This window comes from Podarcis pityusensis (genome assembly GCF_964106645.2).
Source record: "Podarcis pityusensis genome assembly, chromosome: 8".
Classification (NCBI taxonomy): domain Eukaryota; kingdom Metazoa; phylum Chordata; class Lepidosauria; order Squamata; family Lacertidae; genus Podarcis; species Podarcis pityusensis.
In genome coordinates, this window is record NC_138033.1 from 72,682,364 (window position 1) to 72,701,731 (window position 19,368).

The 19,368-nt window shown below is 48.1% G+C and overlaps 1 protein-coding gene across 4 annotated transcripts in view; it reads right to left on the bottom strand.

The window, feature by feature from the left end:
- The window catches only part of AGRN (agrin), a 244,839-nt gene that overhangs the window by 64,644 nt on the left and 160,827 nt on the right, over positions 1 to 19,368 (bottom strand). For all 4 annotated transcript variants that reach the window (XM_081015949.1, XM_081015950.1, XM_081015951.1 and 1 more), the window contains 3 exons: positions 18,648 to 18,854; positions 8,320 to 8,541; positions 1,453 to 1,647 (listed from right to left, as the gene is read on the bottom strand). In XM_081015949.1, the coding sequence (XP_080872075.1) occupies positions 1,453 to 1,647; positions 8,320 to 8,541; positions 18,648 to 18,854 (624 nt within the window). The remainder of the gene's footprint in view (positions 1 to 1,452; positions 1,648 to 8,319; positions 8,542 to 18,647; positions 18,855 to 19,368) is intronic.

Here is a 19,368-nt window from a genome sequence, read left to right on the forward strand (position 1 = left end):
TCTTTGGCCCAGCTGCTTAGAGGTTAAATCCACTGCCATCTATGGCATCCTTAGAGCTTGTTTAGGTACATCCAACAGTCTTATCACCACATCCTCAGAAAGTTTAAAAGGGGTACCTGAAAGGCGAACATTAATCTGGAAGAGTTGCACCACCTCCTACTTGGTGGGTGCTGGCCCCCTCTGCCCCAGGCCTGGCTTCAGCACTGGGTAATTGCTGTAATTCAAATGCCCACTGCTGATGCTCGTCCTGGGCTTAAAAACATGGGAACATGGGTAGCTGCTTTATACAAAGTCAGACCACTAGTCCATCTAACCTGGTATTGTCCACATTGACTGCCAACAATTTCCCAGGTTTCCAGACAGGGGGTGTTCCCAGCCCTGTCTGGGAGATGCCAGGGACTGAATCGGGGGCTTTCTGCTTCCCTTGCAAAAAACAAACAACAAGCAACAACATTGTTCTGGCATGCTGATGATGCTAGGGAGGACACACCCCCCCCCCGCCTGTCCGCCCGAGGCTGTTTGCAAAAGGCAATTAAAACCATAAAGCAACTTTTAAAAAACATAAACAATCCAATTACACGTAGAGATCCCCTTATAAATCTCTTAACTATCTCTGAAGAAATCTTTGCCTTGAGTTTTTTCCAGCCTGCAAACTCTGCGAGGCAAAAGTCCTTGAGAAATCAAGCTGCTTGTTATCTCGTGCTGACGAGGTAGATATTCAAGTACCCAATCACCAGGCGGCAGCGCTGAGAGTTCGCTGTTCGCTTTATCTGGGAAACCCAAATGAGGTTCCTCTCTTCCTGAGGACGCATAAACCCAGCGCTGCCCCTTAAGGAACTAGTTTAGAGGAGTGTCGTGTTCTCACTGGCGGGATCTCAGTGGCTCTTGCCACTTTAGAGGAAGGGACACAGATCGGTGGCAGAGCATCTGATTTGCATGCAGAAGGTCTCAGGTTCAATCCCCAGCATCCCCCCATAGGGCTGGGGATGTCCCTTGCCCCAAACTCTGGAGGACCATTGCCAGTTAGCAAGGACAATACCGATTACTATTATTATTGTTGTTGTTGTTGTTATAACACTATTTTTAATTTTATTATTCATTTGTATACTGCTTCAATGACAAAGGGACTTTTACAGTCTTATTCAGTATAAGGGCAGCTTCCTAGGTTCCTAGAATGCAAGAGTAGGCTCATTGAATGGAAAACTCCTCCATACCAAAAATAACCCCCCAAAATATACATCTGCACATAGAAAAGTAGCACTGCAGGGAGAAGGCTGTGTGCAAATCCTTTTCCTTGACACACATGCTTTCGGTGCGTTTTAACTTCCAGTGGCTTTTGTGAAGGCAGGAGCGTTCCATTACGTGAGACCATGCCTGCAGTCTCAAGTGCTGCAACCCGGGGTAGGCTGATCACCTCAATGAGAACTAGAGCAAAGAGAGGCAGGGACTCACTGCAGTTGCCTTGTGCCGCCACCTCGATGTTGGTCTGCTGGGTGCAGGCCCGCACGTGGAGTTCGCACTCGTTTCCATAGGTGTTTCCGTCTGTGCCGCAGACCGGCTGAGCAGAGGGGACGCACTCAGTGGGGCAAATGCACCTCCCCGTCTCTGCCTCGCAGATGGCACCAAACTGACATTTCCCACAATGGTCTAAAAATAAAGGAGAGGGAACTCACTGGTTAAGGAAGGAAGCGTGGTGGTCATCCAAACTGTACAGGTCAGTCTCAGGTTATGTGAGGGAACGTCCTATGAAACACCTACGTAGATGGCACTGCAAATTGCCCATATGACTGACTGGTAGAAGATTCCCCCAAGATCCTTCTCATCACCTGCTAACTGAGATCTTTTTAAACCGGGGTGCCAGGGAATGAACCTGGGACCTTCTCAGGTGCTCTACCTGAGTTGTGGTCACTTCAGCTTAGTGTTTCAGCAATAAAACCAGCAGAGGGCAGTTCAGTACCCACAAAGCCTCCAGCTGACCCTGAGCACTGTCTTGGCTGGGGATGGAATATGGTAATGGGAGAGCCAGGCAAGCGTCTCTTTTTCTTCTTCGTCTTAATGAAGTGTCAGGGCAGTCGTAAAATCCTGCTACAATCTCCCACCCCCACCCCTACCCCCCTCTTCAGCTCAGTTCAGTGCAGCCGGCACAGAGGGAGGCTGACCCCCAAGGAAGGGGAAGAGAGGGGCGCTCAGAGACAGAGGGGTGACAACCAGTCATTAAATCTGTCAAAGCCAAGAGCCAGAGCCACAAAATGTCATGCAAGCTCCGTGTGCTGTTGTAAGCTTCTAAACAGGGGAGGCAGGAGGGAGTGCCAGGTCGGGCACACTTATAAAGCTGTATTAAGCCACAAGCTTGTATCAAGAGGAAAGCACAACTGCAAATCAGCAGCTGTGAAAGGGACCTTCCAGATCTACTAGAGAAATGTGGAGCTTTGCAATTTGCTGGTACTCACGGGGTCCTCTCTCATGTGGTTCTGTCATTAAAGCAGGTCCCTGCAATCTGTCTGGCCCACCTTGCAAATCTTCCCCCCACACACTCACCCTCCTAACTTGATTGGGAGCTGCAAAAGTGACCAAGGGGGTGGGGGCAGGGCAAGTGCCTATGGGTCATGAATAAAAATGCCATATTTCCTAGTGGGAAAACACAAGTCTTGGATTTTTGATGCTTACTTCAAAGACAAATATCAGTTTGGGTTGGGATGGCTCAGATTAAAGGGAGTCATTTTAGTTTGTGGAGGAGGGATAGCTTGGCTTGATTTGAGCCTCACCCAACACTAGCCATGGGATAGCTTCGTCGATAGAGCGTGAGACTCTTAATCTCAGGGTAATGGGTCCAAGGGTGTTGGACTAGATGACCCTGGTGGTCCCTTCCAACTCTACAATTCTATGATTCTTAGATGGCTGGTGTTCACTGGGACTGATGGGGCAGGAGACAGGCAGCCCAAACAGTGGTTGGAGCCAGAGTCAATGCCAATGATAGGTGGAATCAACTAATTCTAGGTTTGTCCCCATCCTTTTCCTCCCTGCTGAGTTCTACAAGGGCAACACTGAGACTAAGGTGGATATAAGCCATTCATCTGAGACATGGGGTACGACTAGCTGTGATTCCCACAATACCACAGTGATCAGGCAGGGTTATAAAGGATTAGGTGGTCCCTGAGGTATCCTGGACCCAAATTGTTAAGGGCCTTGTAAATTAATCCAAAAACCTTGAAGCTGGCCAGGTAGCATACGGGCAGCCAATGCATGTTTTTGAGCATGGGAGTTATGTACTGGCAATGGTCTGTCCCCATCAACCATCTAGCCACAGAATTTTGCACTAGCTGGAGTCTCCAGACCAGGCACCCCCAAACTTGGCCCTCTAGCTGTTTTGGGACTACAGTTCCCATCATTCCTGACCACTGGTCCTGTTAGCTAGGGATGATGGGAGTTGTAGTCCCAAAACAGCTGGAGGGGCAATTTTGGGGGATGCCTGCTCCAGACCATGCCCAAGGGTAGCCCCACATAGATTGCACTGCAATAATCAAATCTTGAGGTTACCAATGCATTAATCACAATGGCCAGACTCATTAGCAGGGCCTTCATTCAAGCATACACTGGTTATATTGACAATTGGTGCTGTGAATGCAATATGTAGAACAGAGAAATACCCCATCCCCCAAACCATCATGGACACGAACTGGCAAGCTATGGTTTGTCTGCCATGCATTCCAAAGCAGGTGTCTTCTCTTCACGTTGTCGGGGCTGAGCCGTAAGTCACTAGTAAGCCTAGCGAGAGCCAGAGGTCTGCTTCAGGAACCAGGCCCATGTGTTACTGTTATGGGTCAAGAGTGTCACCACCCCGGTGAAAAGTTATAGTCTGAATGGGAAGCCCTTCATAGTCCTTCCTGCTGAGATGTCAGGAGCCACACTGAGGCTAAAACCAGGAACCTTGAGCTCTCTGTGCAATTGCCACTTGGGGCGAGTCACTCAAACCACAGCTTGGAGCCTCCTTTGGGCAGGGGAAGTAGGTGGAAGTTCCCTGTTTGTGGAGGAATGCCTCCCCTACCCCCCACCCAGTGAGGTTTGTCTCCCTCCCACATTATTAACCATCAGGAGGAATATCTGAAAGCATCCCTGAAATACCCCGTTTTGGAAAACCTTTACATTATTAGGATATGTGATGGCTTTTAAAGTGTGTTTAGATGCTCTTACAAGTGTTGAAATGTTTTTACACATTCTTCATGTTTTATTTCTTCTATTTTTAATTGTGCTCTTTTACTGCTTTGCTGCTTGACACCCTCAGCTCCTTTACAGAGGAAGGACAGGATAGAAATTTAATAAATAAAGTAATTATCAGGCTCTAGTTCACCCTAAACTGCCTAACCCTGTATGCCCCAATCCAGTCGCCAAAATCATCTGGAGAAGTGGCCCCCCCACATAGACAAGAAACACAACTCCTGTCAACAAGGAGCTGTGTCTTCAGTGCCACGGGCCCAACACTGTGGAACTCCCTCCCACTAGATGTCAAGATAGTGGAAGTTTCAGTGCCTGGCTAAAATAATTTTATTTCAGAAGGTCTCTGCATCATCATCTCTGGTATTTTAACGTCGTTGTGTCCCCCCCCCCCCAATTTCTCTGATTAAAATTTTAAAGACTTCTAAATTTTGAGGTTTAATTTATGTGTCAAATTTTGTACATGGTAGATTTTTATCACTGCAAGCCTCTTTAAGGCCTAGATGGTGAAAAGTGTGATATATATTCTCAAAACAAATAAATAATGAAAATAATGGTTGGGCGCAGAATGCTGAACTAGACAAGGCTATTGCCTTGATCCAGCAAAGCTAATTTTATCCACTATAGCACCCCTTCCCACACCCCTCCTCCTCCTCTGCATCGAGAGGCATTCACCGACTGCCATTCAAGAGCATCAGTCGGAAAGTGCTTTCGGGACGGAGCGCAGCCAAAGGAGAGTAGTCCACGCCGGGCCCATTAAATCCATGGCGGAGGGTGATGAACACTTTGTGTCTCTCTAAACAGGCTCTACAACCCTACGGGCTTCTTTCTCTCATTTTAATAGCTTCGCCTTCCTGGGAGCGGATGTATTTACAACATGACACCAATAATTCACGGCGCCTGCCATCTCCTTCTCCCCATCTCCTCGAGCCAATGTGCGTTCGCAGCATGGGGCGGACAGGGAAGGGGGAAAGAGGGGTTTGGGAAGGGTAGTTCGTCTTCATAATTCATTCACCAAACCGTACTTCTTTTAGTGCCCAGAGAAAGAAGAAGAAGGAGGAGGGGAGGGAGGGAGGGAGGGAGGGAGGGAGGGAGGAAGGGAGGGAGGGAGGAGGAATGGATGGCCTGGTTATTTCTTTGTGAGGTCTCTAGCTGGAGCTCCACTCAGTGGTTTTGCTATTTGGGTTTGGATGGCTGGAGCCTTTATACCTGTTGGCACCTGTCTGACTCGAGAGACAATGGAGTGCACTTCCGGGGGTGAAGTCAAACCTCTGTGTTAGCAGCACTGAAGTGATCACCCCAGGGTACAAGTCTGGGCAGAGTATATGGAGATCCTGAGCTGCCCAGATGACACGATCTCCCTTTCAGCCTCACGGATGAGGTCCGAAGGAAAGCAGAGTAATATGTTTGGCACCAGCTTGGCTGCAGGAGTTGGCAGAAGGAGGCATAGAAGGCACCATGCAACTGTCTTAGGGACTCCAGATTAGTGTGGGGCTTGCTCCTGAGCCTTTTCTTCTTCTGAAGATATCCCACAAGGCAGCAGGGTCTTTATAGAGAAACTAAATTCCTCGCGGTGCCTTGGCTTTAGGCAGCTTCTGATCTTCCGAAGTCGGCCCAGATTCGTTATTGCCAGAGCGACACCGATGCAAAGCTGAGATGCTGACATGCACAGCTCCTGCACACTTCCACGAGGGCTCGTGTGGGACACCCCCCCAGCGCACCGTGCCCAGCATGTTAACCTGCGCTCTGTGTGTCGCCTGCCAATTTAATTACAGCTTCAAATTGGCAATGTGCTGTCAGCTGCTGCGCATCACCGTACAAGGGCACAACTCAAATGGATGCTCTGGCATGAGGACTACTCCCCCGCCTTCCGCAAATCTCCCTGCCGAACAGATAGTTCACGCTTGGGAAACGGCCTGCTTCCACCGCACATAATCACATGCCATTGCTAGGGCATCAGTGGGAAGCAAATAACATTTCCGAGGGATACAAATTCACCTGCACATCCAGCTCGCCTGCTAAGTAACCATAGCCGCTTTGACTAGCAGCCAAAAAGCAAGCCATTCTGTAACCGCCGCTCAAAGCAGCAGGGCTTTGTTCTGCCTCCCTGTCCACCCCACCGCTTTCTGCTCTTCTAGGATTTAATGCAGTTTGGTTACTGAATGCAAGAGGACACCGGCACAAACGGTTAAGCCAAGGAGAGTCTTTCTGCCAAGGTAAGAGTTTTGAGACACAAAGGCTCCCCTTCCGATGCTTGCCCCAGCAAACGAGCTCAGCATATCGCTTTCGAAGGTTTTTGATGTTGGAATGTAACCAAATCAGATCACTGGTACTGTCTACTCAGATCTCCAAAGGTCTCAGGCAGTTATCTTTCCTGGTTCTACCTGGAGATGCCACTAGGGGTTCAACCTGGCGCCTTCTGCTCTACAACCAGTGCCTTTTCCCTCTTCAGGGGGTACTCAATGGTACAGAGTACCGGTACCTTTTTTTGTTTAAAAGTGTGGCACTTACTGTAACAACTTCATGGTGAGTATTTTTCTATTAAAAAAGCACTGTCTGCCACTGAGCTACAGCCCTACCCTTAAGGCAAAGGAATCTGCCGTACACCAAGTCAAACCATTAGCCTATCTAACTCAGTACTGGCTAAGACGACTGGCAGCAGCTCTCCGGGGTTTCAGAGAGGGAGTTTTTCCCAGCCTGACCTGGAGGATCAAGCTCTCCCCCCACCGAGTTATAGCCCTTCCCTATATTGCATGGTTAGTTCAGTCACATATGGTATGCATTATATTGAGGAGGGGAAAACCTATCAAGGCTCTTTTTCTCAAGGGTGGAAGGACCTAAGGGAGAAATGGACAATGAATGAGGAGCATGGCAATAGTGGGATTCCACCCGTTCAAATCAGTCTCTTCGGGCTGTTGTGGCAGTTTACTACTACTACTACTACTAATTTTAACCACATCTTTAAAAATACAACAAAATCATAGTAAGTACAAACAGTCAAATAAAACCTCAAGCGATTTAAAAACAGGGCAGCAGAAGGCAGCATCATTACCTATGCTTTTTCAACCTGCTGTGCCAAGGACCCTGAAGCTACACTGTCCTAGATCAGGACGTATCCTCACCCAGCTTTTAAAACAGGGATTGGGGAAAACCTGTTTCACTCTTGATGCTGCTGGAAGACCACTCCCATCAGCTCCCAGTGCCAGCACTGTCTCTGTTGACTTTTTGATTGACTACCGTCTTCCAACAAGCCTTTAAAGTTGAGAACATCCCCAGGCTGCCTCTGTATTAGAGTTGTTTTTAAATTGTTTTATCACTTGTGGCATTTTAAGCATTGTGACCTGCTGTTATTTTTATTGATTACAGTTTAGTAATTATTTATTATCAATATTAAGAGTGAATTTCCGTTTAATTATTATTTGATGATATTTAATTAATCTGCGTCCTATTTTATTATGATGGATTATTCAACATTACTTAATTAGATATAGGTAATTTTAAGGTTATGTTTTTATTATAACTTTTTTGTATCGGATCAGATTGCTACAAGGTGTGTGATGTTTGTTGTTGCTTCTTCAACTTGTAAACTGCCTTGTATATAGTTATATAGAAAGGATGTATACAAATTAAAAGTGAAATGAAAAGGATATAAATTTGATCATCATAATCATCCCTGGCCACTGGCTGTGCTCCCTGGGGCAAAAAAATTGAGAAAACTGCAGGCACCACCAGAGACTGAGGACCACTACTAATTTTTTATCCATTCTTAGTGGGTGACCTTAGGCCAGTGACTGTAGGGCTGCATTAGTATTATCGTCATCGTTGTTGTTGTTACTATTATTAACCTTGAAGTTAGATTACTGCAATGAGCTATATGTGGGGCTGTCCTTTTTTTTATGATGCGTGGTATATAAGTAAGTAAATAAATACAACAATGTATAAAAACATATATTAAAAACAGTTATATAAAAAACAGTAAAAACCAACTGCACGTATAAAAAACTATTTCATATGTAGAAACGATTTCAAATCCAATACACGTACAGATCAGGATGAAAATCTCCCACTTCGGAGGCTAAAAAACCCATCCCCTGGTTATAAACTCACCACAAGGGCCCTTGTGTTTCACCCTAATCTCCTTCCGGAGGGCGCAAGCCATGGCATCAAGCTCACAGGGGTTGCCATAGGTGAGGCCATCACTGCCACAGACCGGGTCGTAGATGCTCTGGCACACTTGCTGGCATTCGCACACCGCTTCCTGGTTCTTCACCACGCAGGTAGCCCCAAAAGTGCACTCAACACTCAGGCAGGGGCTAGGCGTGCCAAGATCTGGATCAAGAAGTAGGGAGAGAAAGCAAAGCTTGTTAAGTGTTTCGCTCACCTACAAATCTTCTGCTTGGACGCAGTAGGTGAGGGAGGGTCTCCATCTCCAAGTGTACGGACTGAACGGGCGGAATATGGTTTGCATCCAATGCAGCACTCAGTTAAAAATTACCGTATTTTCACTCTATAGGATGCACTTTTCCCCCTCCAAAAATTAAGGGGAAATGTGTGTGCATCCTATGGAGCGAATGCAGGCTCCTTGGCTTCAGCGATAGCAACGCAAAGCCTCCGAAGCGCAGAGGGAGCGCTCCCTCTGCACTCCGGAGGCTTCGCGTTGCTTTCGCTGAAGCCTGGAGAGCGAGAGGGGTTGGTCGCACCTACCCCTCTCGCTCTCCAGGCTTCAGGGATAGCCGGGAGAGCATCTCCTGGCTTCAGCAAAAGGAACCCGAAGCCTGCGGAGCGCAGCGTGAACTCGCGCTGCGCTCCGAAGGCTTCAGGGATCTTTGAGGCTGGCGGTGGGGGGAACCGCTGCCCCAGAAGCTCGGGGGGCAGCAGGAAGGCTGTGTGCAGCCTTTGTACTGCTCCCCGACCTGGTCTTTGAGGCTGGCGTTGGGGGAAAGCAGCGCTTCCCCCCACTGCCAGCCCCACAAGCTCGGGGAGCGCTGAGCAGAGAGGGGGAGAATTTTTTTTCTTGTTCTCCCCCTCTTAAACAAGGTGCATCATATAGAGCGAAAAATACGGTACTTAGCTTATAACTTGTGCTACTGGCGAAACATTTATGCCAGAGGAACATCGCTGTGCGAAAATGCCTAAGCAAGTCGGTGGTAACTTTGCTGCACAACAGATCATGCAATCTTGTTGCACAACACATTTCCACTGGCACAGCTATTGTGTTCGATTCCTCTGGTGTGCAACGTTAGAACTCCCCTGTCCACTAGTGCAAGTGGCTTTGAGCTAGTGAATAAACAAATGCTGTATATGACCCTCTGTATTCATGCTCCTGTCATCCAACTATATGAAAGTTTCAAGGCATAGATGCTATCATTTACCCCTTACCATGCCAGAAACCTCAAAACATGGAAATAAGTCTAGCATGTGTTTGCCAACCCTTCATTATAGGTTCCACAGTTCACTATTTGGCAGGGAGCGATAAATCTATCTGACTGAAGAAAAATCTCCTGGAGTGCAGCCAAAACCTACTGCTCTTCCTTTTAGTCAGTCAGCACAATATTGCTCCTTCTTTTTAGGGAAGTAGAAGACAGTTTAGCCAAGATATTCAGAATTCTGAAATCCTGAACACTTTGGTTTTTGGGAGAGGAAAACAAAATTTGGAAGCACATGACTAACCCAAATGTCAAAAGGGTGTTTCCTGGATTTGTAAAGGAAAAGCATATTTTGAAATTCACATTTCCAAAATTTTGCAGCAAGGCATGTGGCTAGATCTCATGAGTGATGGCTTGGTTATTTTATCAGGACTCCTGCATACTTTGAGGCCTCTTGTCAGTGTAAAAGAAAACTAGGGTACCTCATTTGTCCTCTGTTCACAGTTAGGAGGGTTTCCTTGGTTTAGAGGGGTCAAAGGGCAAGTTAAAAAAACAATGACCTCCCCCAAACCAAACACTGCCTCCTGGTGGAAGAAATATTCAAGACAGTATATTTGAAGAATCCTGACCCCTTTACATAATTTTTTTTTTTTAAAAAAAACCTATTTCATCATGAGTGATCAAACCCAGGTTCTGACATGATGCCACTTTTGAGAATCAGCATAGTCCAGCACCTAGAAATTTGGAATTAGGACTGGGACTCCTGGGTCTGCATCCCTAACTGTTCCTAACTGTTTCATTGTGAATACAAAAGCATCTTCAGTGTGCCAACTAAAAGTAGTACTGTTTTATTTCCTGACACAGCTGCTCAGGACCGCAGATTTCCCTAAGCAGCTAGTCCTTATTGATAAACATCTGATGTCAGCCAAAGGAATTTCTGAAGCCCATTCATATTCTTTTCAACCACGACTAGGCGAAAGCCACCCTTTACTGTTCATACATGGCAGAAGCACATAGCTGACAGCGGGTCAGGGAGAGGATTATCTCTCTTTATCACACATCTTAGAATCCTTTGCCACTTTAACTCTCTCATCCCAACTCACTCCCCACCCCCTTGTCTTCCACCAAGAGGCACAGTGTGGCAGATACGCACATCCCCAAGACCACTACCACCCTGCTTCAGATTTGCAAAAGACCCACCCTAAACACAGTCCTAAGTGGGGAGCAAGGGAGACTGCTTTTGCCAGCAAAAAACACTTCTTCCAGTAAAAGGGGCTGTCCCTATAGAATTACTTCCAAGTTTTCTAAGCCAGGTGTGGGGAACCTTTGGTCTTCCAGATGTTGCAGGACTACAGTTCCCATCACCACTAGCCCACATCTGGTGCGCTCAATGTTCTGCACACCTGACCTAAGCATCCGTCTTAAGCATGAAAAGTTAACACAAATCCTTCAGGGTATTAACTTCTGGCTTCTTTTTACGCTGAGGCATAAGTTAAAGCAAGGAGGGAGCACCAACTCCTCAGTAAAGAGGACTTTATTCCCCTATTCCAATTTTGTGGGGGTTCCATATATAAATGTTACCATAGAACTACCTACACCAGGGTGCCTGTGGTGTTAGCTAAGGATTAAGGGATAATAATGCATTAAAAGGGCAGCAAACGGCCAATTAATTAAACGATTAAAACACTTCTGCCAGGGGGTGGGTTGTTTATCTGCCTCTGGCACGTCACTATTTTGAGCCACCTCTGAGGGGGGCCTTTTCCCCTCCATAGAGAGTATGGTTCCCACAGGTTTTGTTTCCGCACTGTGTCATTTCTGAACTACAGTTGACAAAAGGGTAAGGACTCCTGGGAGCCAGTGTCACCATACAATTAAAGCGTCACCCACCCCTCAAAGAATCATGGGAACTGTAGTTTGTTTAGGGCGCTGAGAATTGTAGAAATCTGCTTTCAATGTATAGCATGCGGCCTAAGTGTCTGACTAGGAGCATGAAGACCTGGGTTGAAATCCCTCCTCGCTGGGTGACCTTGGGCCAGCGGCCCGAAGGGCTGTACATATAACCCTACTTACATGTTCACCACACGTTTCTCATTAAAACCGATCTTCAGCTAACGTGCATGTGTGAACAAGTTAGGGACAGTGCAATACATTTTGCCAGTGGAAAATCGTGCCACCTCCCGAGTCAAGGTGCATAGTATTCAAGGCTGGCCGAGTTACTTTTGCCCTGGAGGTCACCCTCTCACCATACATTTGAAGAGCATAGCTTCCCCTGAAAAATCATGGGAACCAGGATGCTGGGAATTGTAACTCTGCAAAGGGTGGGGGAACTACAGTTCCTGGGATTCTCTTGCGGAAAGCCAAGTGCTTTAAATATACGGAAAGAAAGTAACAATTGGCTGTCCTTCTGGGACACCCAATATCAGCTGCTTGAGGCGGCCATCTCACTCAGCCTAATTATAGCTTGTATATATAGACCTCTCTCAGCTTAATTTACCTCACAAGGTTGTTGTGAGGATAAAATGGTGGGAGGAGAGCCATCCATGTACACTGCTTTGAACTCCTTGGATAGAAGGCAGGACAAATACATTAACAAACAAATGTCTACTAAATCTTCTGTATATATATATACCAACTTTCTTTTCAGGCCCATGCCCCACTTTGCTGGGGCGATTCCCCCTCACACAGCATTATTTATGAGAATGAATGCCTCATTGTCCCTTCCAAGGGTAATCTATTCCCTCAACAGAACCTGCTCTGTAATGGGGCTCCTTTATCAACGTCACCTGGGCAGGTACGCCCCCTCCTGCTCCCCTTTCCCAGTTCCATTTTGGAGCTTCTAAGCAAACAGGATGAAGGGGCAGAGGGAAGGCCCATCATGGCTGCACAGTTGACTCCTGTTGTCGCAGCCGCAATGGTGCCATTGTCGCAGCCGCAATGGTGCCATTAATTGTGAGTGTGAGGGGAGGGACAGTGGAGGTATTCTGCCGCCCTACCGCCCTCACATCAAAAAGATGTGTGAGGTAATATAGGAATCTATTTGTCTTTTGGGCGAACCAAAAACCACCACATGCTTACTCAACGTACTCAGGGGAGAAAGCTTGGTGGAGACTTTCTTGGTTTCAAAATGGAGAAAAGGAGATGGGGGGTGGGGAACGGCCGCCTGTACCTTATAAGCAAATTACCCCAAGCTGACAGAGCACAAACACCTACCTACTTGTCTGAATTAGAGTCTATTCCAACATGCTTTCCTGCCCCCTCCCCTGAAGTCTACATCTTTTAAAATAAGATAAAAGTAAACTAGCTATCTCAAAGTAAACCAAATTTCTTTGCCGTGAAAAGCTAAATGCTCTAACTGGTACTAATGATGCCCATGAAACAAACTTGTGGGTGTATTTATACACACACCGGCATTCTTCCATTTATTTTGCCGCTGCTGTTTGCAGTGGGAGGCAAGGAGCTATAGGGCACTGAGTCCCTCCCCTGCTGAGGGTGAGAGCGAATGTTGTTGTTGATGATGATAATGCATTTGTATTATTATTCCAAGGAGTTCAGGTCCCACTACTCCCCATTTTATCCTCGCAGCAGTCCTGTGAAGTAGGCTAGGCTGAGAGAGAGAGACTGCCCCACAGTTACTCAGTGGGCTTCGATGCTATGTGACGATTTGCTCAGCCCTATCTGCACCTTCCGTGACATCACCTCCCACAAGTTTCATGAGGGCTGGAAGCTTTGCTGCTTCTAAGTAACGGTAGCGAAGAAGCAGCTCTGGTTCTCAGAATGCCTAGTTCTGTGCTTGCCTATAGAATTGCGGACGGGAAAGTGCTTTGCCCCCCATCAATCCACAGGCGAGACCCTCCCACCGCAGCCAAGTCTTAAGTTGGAATTCCTCCTCGCTGCAGGAGTTCTCCTCAGCCTCAAGGTCACCCTAAGCCGCGCAGGAGGTTGTTCGGTGTTTCAAAAGCAGTCTCTCTTGCTTAAGAGTTTTCACTGGATTCATAATCTTCATGCAACCGGCAGGCAACAGGATCAAAGGGTGGGCGGGTGAATGCAGGGGTGGGGAGGGGGAGGAACCTGCTGTTGTTCTGCCAAAGGCCATATGCTGGTACTATGCAGTCTCAGGATGCTTACAGGTCAAAAGAGGAAAGCCAAAGGCAGGGATGAGGCATTACAGGGGCGGTATGTGCGTGTGGCTGGGGGAGGAGAGACCACATTCCATGGGGTTCAGACAACAGCCCTGAACAAGTAGAGAAAGGAGGAGACAGACAGAAAGAAGGTGGGAGACATGGAAGACAGACAGACAGACAGACAGACAGACAGACAGGAGGGTGTGATGCATGGACAGCGCAATGGATAGACAATTACTACTCTTAGGCTTCAGTGAAGCGGAAACCTTGTGTCAGGGCTATACCTCTTCAGACTGTAGATGGGAACTCATTTGGTTGAATGCTCCTTGCAGAGATAGATATCTTATTTGTTTGCCTTATAGCACAGCATTACTTGCCCTAGCAACCAAGAAGCTCAAGGTTCTGACAGATGTAACTAACTGAGCCCGTGGCATTAATGGGCTTCCCTTGCAGTGTATGCAAACTGGAACCTTCTTTTGGAGGAATTTGTGATGAGCCACCGTCGATGCAAATAAACTAAACAGGACTCCACAAACGGGGAATTTATTCCTGCATGCGTAAAGAGTTAAGGGTTTTCCATGCCCAGCAGGTGGCATGGCGTAGGAACACAGGAACAAAAAAAGGAGCCCACCGGATCAGGCCAACGGCTCATTATAGCGCACAGCATCCTGTTCTCACAGTGGCCAAGCGCATGCCCTGATGGGATGTGCACAAGCAAGAGCTGAGCACAACCGCACTCGCCCCACCTGCGACTCCCATTCAGAGAAGCATGACTGCATCAGACAGTGAAGGCAGAGAATAGCCATTGGGCTAGTGGACACTGATAACCTTCTCCCCCATGAATTTGTCTAATCCTTTCTTTTAAAGCCATCCAAATTGGTGGCCATTGCTGCCTCCTGTGGGAATGTGTTCCATAGTTTTAACTTAAGTGCTGTAAGAAGGACTTCCTTTCGTCTGTCCTGAATCTTCCAATGTTCTGCCCTTCCTCCAAGATCCCAGGGCGGCATATATGGTGTCCCATCCCAGTTTTTATCCCCACTGAAGCCTACATCTAATCTTGTCCTAATGCAATTTCCTAACTACCACTTCTTCTTCTTCTTCTTCTTCTTCTTCTTCTTCTTCTTCTTCTTCGATAACTCCTAGCCGAGTAAGATTGTCTTCCATAAACACGGTTTTAACAATGAGTCCGTTAGTGACTGTGGAGGCCAATTCTGGATCCACACGTCCTTCCACAGTGGGGACATTGGTTTCTGGGCATACTGGCTCTCAAGTTGTTAAGAGCTGGGACCGGGGGATTGGTGTATGGCATGCAGAAGATCCTGCTCCCAGTATTTATAACAGGCCCAGTCAATCCAAAGGTTTCTTATTGCATGCTAGTCAAGGAAGAAGACAATGGACATTGCTATTCCTTCCTGTGCCTGAAGTGAGTGTGTTGGCATGAAAGAATACTGTCCCCAGGTATACCAACCCCACCCAAGAGTGGCTGCTTTCATGCATGTACACACACAGAGAGAGAGAGAGAGAGAGAGAGAGAGAGAGAGAAAGAAACAAACACACCAAAGATGGAAGAAAGGGTCTGAAGACAGCATGATAAGAAGCCAGGCAAAGGGTTATCATAAAAACCAACCAGGAGCAGCCCAAATCACCTCATTCGCAGGGAACAGGAGAACCACACAGTGCGTGCTGGAGAGAAGGGACACCGTTCAGGGTGGGTGGGTGGCAGTGGCCTCTTGCAATGACAGCAACCATGAAAAGCAAATGCTGGTGGCATAACTGCGTGCATAACCCGTCTTGGGGAAGAGGAAATGCAAAGCATTTTACAAGGCTCAAAAACTTCCATTCCAAGTAGGGAAGGGGTTGCTTAGTCCTTTGGACTAAGGGCACAAAGAGAAGAGGATAGATCGTCTTGGGCAGAGCTAAGGAAGGGTGGTGAGCGGGGGGGCAGGAAGGGTGGAAAGCCGACCTCGGAGCAGAGACATCCTGGTGGGGTGCGGCCGGGCACTGTGCGGACGGGCCTCCTTTCTCCAAACAGGCAACGCTGGAAGACACAAGACACACAACGGAAAGAAAGAAAGAAAGAAAGAAAGAAAGAAAGAAAGAAAGAAAGGCAAGAAGAAGAGAGAGAGAGAGAGCAGGAGGGAGGGAGAAGACAGACAAAGCTATGGACAACCTCCCTCTTCTTGCCCCCTTCAGACATACCCTGTTTAATTCCTCCCCTCCTCTTGCAATGAAGAGCCCAGCACCCAAGACCCAGGGATGGGACTAATTGACAAGAGGTCACTCCAGCAAGTTGCAAGCTTTCATTGGCAGTTCAATCTGCTAAAGGTTTTGTCAACTTATCATCATGGGACAGTTCTGAGTGGAAAGCAGGGTGGGTGGAGAATTAAGCTGTAGGGCAGAGCTTCAATTGCAAGAGTGTTTTAGCATGTTAAAATAGTAGGATGGGGAAAACAGAAGTCATCAAAAGTTGGCATTTTCATATGATAAAGAATGGCAGCTTATCTTCTTCTTTTTATTAAATGCTGCAAAGTACAGTTGTACCTTGGATCCCAAACACCTTGCAAGTCAAACATTTTGGCTCCTGAACGCTGCAAACCCAGAACTGAGTGTTCCGGTTTGTGAACATTCTCATCTGCAGTTGGGAATGTGGGCTGAACATGTATCAGAAGTGCAGTGTGCATGTATGGAGTAGGGTGTGGGTGGGTGTCACTGTAGTCTAAACTGCCCCCAAGTATTGTTGCCCTGGAATATTCACCCAAGCTAAACCTGGGTCCTGTTAGCATCCCACTTTTTAATCATGCAGTTAACAACAAGGAGAAATCTGCATCCTGCTAAGCACATGACGCTGCCTCATACAGAGTCAGAATGTCTGCCCATCTTTGTTTAGCGCCACCTACTCTGAATGGCAGCTGCCCTACAGGGTCCCTGCCTCCTTATTAGTTGGTGAGTCAACCTGGGACAGCCTGCATGCAATGTGTGTGCTTTGCCTCCAAGCCTCGCTGTGAGCAGCACAAGCAGAACATCACCTTCAGCTGGACTTTGGACCAGTGACTTGTGAGCAATATATATATAAAGCCTCTCTATCTCCAGAGGGTCTGCATCAAATGGGAGGAGGAGGCTCACTTTGCATGACAGAGGGCATGCCTTGCTGGTTAGAGGCCAACCTTTGAGCTGTCGAGTGCAGCTGCCTTGGGGAGAGAAGCATCTCTCAAGTCCTGGCTGATGGCATATCCCAGGAAAGGTTTCATTTATTCCCTAGCTGTTTGATGGGGGGGGGGGGGCGGGGAGATCATGTTGTGTCCACTGGGGTTGGCAGAGTACAATGCCCTGGAGAGAGGAGGAGGAAGAGGAGAAGGGGCAGAAGGCCACCCAGGACACACGAGAACAGCCTGCCCTCTAAAAATCTAAAACAAGGCGGGTTAGGTGGGGGAAGAGAACACAGAAATGCCTCCAAGCGTTTCCTGTCCTGGATCTAGCAAGGAACAGCTGAGTCAGGCGCTCTCTGTGCCCCTGAAGAGCCTTTGGCCTCCTCTGCCAGGTACGGATAAAAGCCAGGAGCAAACCTTGAAGCTCTGCCAAGCTCTGTGCTGCGATTTCAGGCTTCGGGGGCCTTCGGCTTCAAAGGTAGTTGCGTTCCATTTGCCTTTGATTGGCTTTGCCTAGCGCACTTTCAAAATTAATCCCTGGGCTTTGCTAACAACATCATGACTCCCACGGGGTGGGTTTTTTGGGGGGTGGGTGTGTGAAGAGACAGACTTCCCACTCCTCAGCTCTCTCCCCTTCCTAGGAGGAGGAAACTGTGAGGTCTGAAAATGATGCTGAAGATACAGGTGGATACTCTCCCCACTCCTTTCCAAAGGGACATACCCAGAATTATGTGCTTACAAACAGCCACAACTGCTGGATTGTTCAGTTTGCCGCTGTTTCTGGGGGACAGGGTGTTACATCAAATATCAGTCCCTCACGGAGTACACTCCAGCAGTTCCTTGTTGGATATAGTCTGAGGCCTCCTCACGCTGTGAACTTTCCTCCCCTCAAGTTCCTTGCCAGCACCTTCTCCTTGCTAGGCTTTGTCTCAACTGAAGTTCCCACCAGGTCTTCCCTGCCCCTTTGATGGGGCCAGTGAGTAAATCAGTCAATCCCTTGAGTCAATCGTGTTGGGCAGCTGGGACGACGGGCTCTTCTCAGTGGTGGCCTCACAACTTTGGCGCTCCCTCCCCCAAGGGGCTCTGTTGGGCCTGCTCACTTCAGGACTGCAAGTCTACTCTAGGGAAATCAATACCTGTTTCACGTGTATCAGGCTCTCTCCCTCTCGACAGATTTGAAACAGACAAGAAAAGACGAAGGCGAGAAACATGGCCTACAGATCACACCTGTAAACTGAGAAAGGTTTGTAGGGCAGAATGGAGATGGGGGAGAAGGCAAAAGGTGCAGAGAGCTGCCCCAAAGTGGCGTTACCTGGGGGGAAAGGAATCGCCTGTGGTGCAAAAGGACAGCAATGGGAGCTGCTTCTGAATGGCATGGCAGGCAGAGCGGGTGGACGTCACAAACGGATGGACAGACAGATGGAAGGGAGTAAGGCTGGGTGGGTGGGAGACAGAGACTGAACACTCCAGACACCGTTATTCAAACTTTCCCCTTTACAGAAAGGGAGCGAGCAAAGGAGGGAGATGACCGGAAGGCAAAATCCCAAGACAACTTTAGCCAGAAGAAACAGAGCAGGCGCAGGGCCACAACCACTTCAGGGGAGATGAGCCGGCAGTTCAGACCTGCCACCAGTGGCCCATTAAAATGGCAAAACAAGCAGCGACTTACCTTTGAAAATTGGGTTCGCGGGGACTCATCAAACGGATGATACAGGGAGAGAGAAGGGCTTGGGCCTCTTCCACTCTCAACAGCTAGGGAGACAGGGAGAAGCTGTCGCCCCCAGCAGTTTCGCACCACTTACCACAAGGGCCCTGGTGCTTGACCGGGATGGCGGCTCTTTGCTGGCACTCAGCTTTCTGCCGCTCGCAGTCGTTGGCGTAGGTCCGGCTGTCCCTGCCACAGAGAGGCCGGTAGGAGCCATCACAAGCGATACGCTCGCACGAGCAGCGGGCAGCCCCCCGGCGGTTCAGGCACACGCCGTTAAAGCGACACTCGTCCTTGCACTTGTCTGGAAAGGAACCGGGCACGAGAAAGCAATGAAATTCAGGAGCAGCACTGGAGGGTGGGTCAGTAGCCACTTTAAATTAAGAGGCACATCCAATCTGTCCCTTCCGTTATTGATTATTGAAGAGGGCTGGGCTAGATGGGCCCTTTGGTTCCTTCCAACTCTATGATTCTATAATTCCGTGACAGAGTAAATCCTGAGGCCCAGGATGAATAAATGGTAGGCATTTTGCAAACTGAGAGCTCTCTCGTGTTACAATATATTTTATTTATTTGAATATTTATAAACCGCACTTCTGTGCAAAATATCACAAGGAGGTGTACAGGCTAAAAATGCAACAGAAACATCAAAAACGTCAGTAAGAGCAAGTGGCAAAGCGTCTCAGGTTTGAAAGGCCCGTCTTGAATAATATGGTTTTCACAGGAAGCTCCTGCAGAACCTCTGGTGGCAAGGAGTCCCACAGGGCAGGGCTGGCAGAACTAAAGCCCCGGCCCCCGATAAAAGCCAGCTGACCCTC